At 47.5% G+C, this 5,353-nt stretch overlaps 1 protein-coding gene across 1 annotated transcript; it reads left to right on the top strand.

Moving 5' to 3' along the window:
- Positions 1–5,353, top strand: LOC128418500 (protein NKG7-like). Its single transcript, XM_053398222.1, has 3 exons — positions 1–320; positions 1,864–1,989; positions 5,121–5,353. The coding sequence occupies exons 1-3, from the start codon at positions 89–91 to the stop codon at positions 5,159–5,161; spliced, it is 399 nt and encodes a 132-aa protein (XP_053254197.1). The 5' UTR covers positions 1–88; the 3' UTR covers positions 5,162–5,353.

Genomic DNA, 5,353 nt, shown 5'->3' with positions numbered 1-5,353 from the left:
AATCACGCTGCTGAGTAATAGGAGCCTGGTCAATAGGGCAAATGGGGCACTGCCAACCCCCACCTGCCAGGGGCTGGCTCTGCCTGACATGGCCTCTGGCACTGCCTACTGTTGGTCTCCCTGGCTGTTATGGGCATTTAACCCCCTTCTTCATTTCTCTTCCTTCCTTCAAGATTTCATCCATGCCACCCGAGCGTTCATGTTCTTCGGGATGATCGCTGGAGCCGTCTCTTGCATTATTCTTTGTGGAACATTTTTTGACTTCCAGTGTGGCTTCCTCTCCCAGGCCAGGACCTCAGCCATAGCCAGCCTTGCTGCAGGTATCCTTGGGGTCATAGGCATCTGATTCCACAGTCCCTTCCAGCCCCCAAACTCAGAGCTGCAGACTGTGCCTGAACAAATCCCACAGATCCTATGCCAAGAAAACTTGAGCTGAAAGGAAAAGTCCACACAGAATCCTGTTGGTGGACTCCAACTAAGTCATATTCAGAGTAGACCCACTGAAATGTATTGACATGATGAAAGGTACAATTCAAACCCTTACTCTCCATCCCAGGTATTTAGAGAGTGGTGGAGCCACTACTGCATATCCAGTTCATCTGGAAGGTATGAATCTGCTGTAGGCCTCTCAGGAGGGTGAACTTCTGATGCTTCTTTCTGCAACACCTGCAACATCAGAAGTTGAAAGTAGGAGCCTAGAAAAGGGCTTAGCGATCTCCCTAAATACATCTTTCCTCTTCCATTTCCATCAATGCAAAGGAGAAGAGCCAGTTCGTAAAACCCTTCATGATCCTCCTCCCCCTTCTTATTTGCACTTCCAATATTATGGTGCAAAGGAGAAGAAGAGGATCACAAAGGATCTTCAAAGCCTCCCCAGAAATGGCTCTTTTCCAACTGCAAAGTTGGAGATGGAAAAGATCTGTATAGAGCAGCTTCAAAAGCAGCGCTGCAAGTAGAAGTGGAGTTCATCCAACAAAAACTATGTCCCTCTTATTCAGCAAGGCATGCTCCTAAAATCTTCCTTTTTATACCTTTGCCTCCACTGACAGTAGAATGAACAGCTTGGCTGGCAGGAGGAGCAAGGCTGAAAGGTGGCCAGCAGAGAAGGGCTGCTGCTCAGAAACAGCTGCTGCATGTTGTGGCAGTCCCTTGCTTGAGCCACCTATCCACCACTGCTCATCACACTTTATTTCACATCGCCACCTGTCTGTGTTCAAGTGAACTGCAGGGTGATGACACTTTTACTTTTTCATTGTATGTAGCTGATACACATATAAAAACAGCCAAACAATTGCATTTGAAAACAATTTGAAATATAGCAACCATAAATATAGAAAAACTGTTCAGAACAGCAGCCAATAATCTACAATCAACTCAGATTCAGAACAGATACCAGCTGGGATAAAGATTTTAGCACGTTTGTTGAAAGCAGGACATCTTTAGCATGCACCAGAAAGAAGGTGCCTGTCTGACATATAAAGGGAGGAAGTTCCAAAGTGTAGGTGCCACCACATCAAAGACCCAATTTTGACATCATGTGGAACAGACCTCCTCATAGGTTGGGACCTGCAGGATGCCAGTTCTTGCAGCGCACAGTGGTCAGCTTGGGATGTAAGGGGTGAGATGATGTTTTATTCACACTGGTTCATAGCTATATAGGGCTTTGTACACTAATTTTGAACCTTGCACAGCGGCGGATTGGCAGCCAGTGCATTTCTTTCAGCAGCAGTATATATGTTGGTCATATTTCACCCCAAGTGAATAGTTGATCCTCTCCATTTTGCACTAGCTGCAGCTTCCAGCTCAGCACCAAGGATTTAATTTGCAAGTAACTTGATATCCTGATGTATTTTTTCTTCCTAGCTGGTTGTGTCCTGATTGCCATGGCCACCTTCACAGGGCGTGAGGGAACAGTGTTCGGTCCTGAAGTGTCTTATGGATGGTCTTTCGGCTTGGGTTGGGCCTCCTTTCCTCTCTTCCTTATTACTGGTGAGTATGTGTCAAATGGGAAATGCTGAAAATGCACGTCTTTATTTAAAAGTTTGCCTTCGCGTAGCATTGTCAGCTGCATTATTTACGTCTGGGGCTGCTCTACAGTGTGTCCATTTGAACACAGATGAAAGCAGGTGTGTGTGTGCGCATCCATACCTGCCCAATGACATTGTGGGTTGGTATATACCAAGAGCGCTTCCTTCTTCAGTTATCTGAGGCGTGGGCAGGGAAGCAAAAATATGGATACCCTAATTAGGTGAAAGGTTTTATGACACCACACCCACCCTTGTGGGTGGGATGCCAGGATCCAGAATTAATTTAGATTGAAAGCAGCATGTTGAGGATGAGCACAAATGATTGTGGGTTAAGAAAAATGATTTTTGTGTGTGCTCCCTATGGGGTTAGTATATACATAGGTGTTAAATAGCATGAAGGATAAGGACCCCCCATATCTGAGGGGGTCCAAAATCAATCCCCGTGGGGTAGAACACTTATCTCATAGGACCACATCCTGCATCTCCCTTAACAGCAATTAAAGGACCTATTGCAAATCAGCACCTTCTCTTTCCCACTATGCCAGAAGGACTCCATAATGCCTGACTTGCATGACCAGGCTCTGCACTTCCCCCAACTCTCTGAATAACAGTATGAAGGACATGGCACAGTTTGAATGGGATCAAACCAGGCCACAACTTTATTACTTACCTCTCTCGCCCTGACCTAGCCACTGTGATCCACGCGACGGTCACCTCCAGACTGGATTATTGTAACTTGCTCTACGTGGGGCTGCCCTTAAGACTGACCCAGAAACTCCAACGGGTGCAGAATGCTGCGGCGAGACTCCTTACGGGGTCTTCGCTGCGAGATCACATTCATCCGGTGCTATATCAACTGCACTGGCTCCCGGTGGAGTACAGGATCAGGTTTAACCTTTAAAGCCCTATACGGCCTAGGACCCTCGTACCTACGGGACCGCCTCTCCTGGTATGCCCCACAGAGAAACTTACGGTCTTCAAATACAAACATCTTGAAGGTCCCAGGCCACAGAGAGGTTAGGCTGGCCTCAGCTAGAGCCAGAGCTTTTTCGGCTGTGGCTCCGACCTGGTGGAACACTCTGTCACAAGAGACTAGGGCCCTGCGGGACTTGACATCTTTCCGCAGGGCCTGCAAGACAGAGCTGTTCCACCAGGCCTTTGGCCAGGGCACAGCCTGACTCCCTCCCTCGGCAATCTTCGCGGAGCTCTGGCCCAATGGTGGCCAGTGGCTTGAATTTAATTAATTTTATAATGAATGATTTTAGAGTGTTGTTTGTGTTGTACTTTTGTATTGTTTTATTGTTGTTAGCCGCCCTGAGCCCGGCTTCGGCTGGGGAGGGCGGGATATAAATAAAATTTATTATTATTATTATTGACATCAGAGGCAAGAGGTTTGGCATAGGCATCGGTCAGCCATTTACTTCCAACCCGCCTGCCGGAAGTGACACCAAGGGTTAACACAGCAGCAGGGGTTCCTGTGGCATACATCAAATAGGGGGACTCCCATGGTGGTCACCACCTTGAGGAGTGCTGAGGTCCAAGCCCCCGCCTGGGCATACAGCCAAAAGCAACTCCTCCTGGACCCCTTTAATGGGATACCCTACATTTGGGGAGGGGTAGGCCAAGACTACAACCTTTCCCCTGCCTGGCCAAGACTGAGGAGCACCCAATACCTAGACCAGGGGTCGGCAAGGTTTAACTCGCTTGGGCCGGTTCATTCCAGTGGAGATCCATCTGTGGGCCAGATTAGGTGCGTGTATGAGTACGTGCGGCCGCGATTTCAGGTGATTTTCAGCATCTGAGCCTGTGCAGACACAATTTCTGGCACTGCGGACGTGAGTCCCCACGCCGTGCTGTGCCAGTTTTGCACAGTGCGTGGGGACTCACCGAGTGGGCAGCTTAGTTCGGGGGTGGCTCATGGGCCAGTTAAATGACCCCCAAGGGCTGCTTGTGGTCCATGGGCCTTAGGTTGCCTACCCCTGGCCTAGACCACTAAAGTTGTGATGATTGCTATGAGGTAGGAAAAAACCAACAGGAGTCTTTTCTTATCACGAGGTGACCAAAGTATTGTAGCCTCAGCTTCAGGATCTGTCTTTCCAGTGAGCACTCAGGGCTGATTTCCTTTGGAATGGAGAGAGCCAGCGTGGTGTAGTGGTTAAGAGCGATAGACTCGTTATCTGGGGAACTGGGTTCGCGTCTCCGCTCCTCCACATGCAGCTGCTGGGTGACCTTGGGCCAGTCATACTTCTCTGAAGTCTCTCAGCCCCACTCACCTCACAGAGTGTTTGTTGTGGGGGAGGAAGGGAAAGGAGAATGTTAGCCGCTTTGAGACTGAGACTGATAAAGCGGGATATCAAATCCAAACTCCTCCTCTTCTTCTTCTTCTTCTTCTTCTTCTTCTTCTTCTTCTTCTTCTTCTTCTTCTTCTTATTGCAGTCCATGGGACTCTCAAGAGTCACCTCCAGCACCATAATTCAAAAGCATCAATTCTTCCGACAATCAGCCTTCTTTATGGTCCAGCTCTCACTTCCATACATCACTACTGAGAAAACCATAGCTTTAACTATATGGACCTTTGTTGGCAAGGTGATCTGCATGGCTGCTTCCTACGATCAAATCCAATGCTACCCCAATAGTTCTAGGATCCCATGTGCCCATGGAGGACATCGATAGAAGCCTCTTGTTTTAAAAATCAGCACATATACATCAAAATATGTATTTTAGCAATGCATATGTTGACCTAAGATATGTGTTTATATATGTATGTTGTGGATACATGTTAGTTCTTGTTACGTTTTATTTTAAAATAGATAATTTACAATGTGATGTGAAAATGGGTTGGAACAGGTTTATGCATTAATGACATGGATGGGAGATAGGCTTATCCATCTACTCCTAGACACTTCCAGTTCTGCCCACGACTAGTCCTTTGGAGAAGTCTCAAAATGCACAGTCAGTGTGTTTCTGTGGAAGGGAATATATTTTGGTCCACGAGAACAGCAGGTCTTGGAGGATGAGCAAGAGAGGTAACGCTGGGTGTTGTTTTATTCTGTTCCCCTGTTGCCCTAACCAGCCCCTTTTCTCTCCTGACAGGTGGGCTGGCTTTCCCCTTGGATACTGCTGGGTCAGCATGAGCATGAAGAAAAGGCTGTGCTTCCACTTCAGATGACACCTGGAGCCAAGTTGATACAGTGGGGCACAGATATGCAGCCTGCACTGGGGCAAGTTTGAGCTGAAGGAAAATGAATGTACTTTAGTGAGAAGAAACAGAAACAAGGTTTCTTTGTAATAAATTGGAATCCTTTTCCTGAATACTGTAGAACAGG

This window comes from Podarcis raffonei, chromosome 8 (assembly GCF_027172205.1).
Source record: "Podarcis raffonei isolate rPodRaf1 chromosome 8, rPodRaf1.pri, whole genome shotgun sequence".
Classification (NCBI taxonomy): Eukaryota; Metazoa; Chordata; class Lepidosauria; order Squamata; family Lacertidae; genus Podarcis; species Podarcis raffonei.
This window is presented reverse-complemented; position numbering and strand designations above follow the sequence as displayed.

What these genes read in the sequence shown, in the direction of transcription:
- LOC128418500 (XM_053398222.1), top strand. Translation starts at nt 89, where the DNA reads ATGGCCTCTGGCACTGCCTACTGTTGGTCTCCCTGGCTGTTATGGGCA. An exon ending in CATAGCCAGCCTTGCTGCAG is followed by an intron (nt 321 to 1,863) that starts GTATCCTTGGGG and finishes TTTTCTTCCTAG; the next exon opens with CTGGTTGTGTCCTGATTGCC. An exon ending in TCCTCTCTTCCTTATTACTG is followed by an intron (nt 1,990 to 5,120) that starts GTGAGTATGTGT and finishes CTCTCCTGACAG; the next exon opens with GTGGGCTGGCTTTCCCCTTG.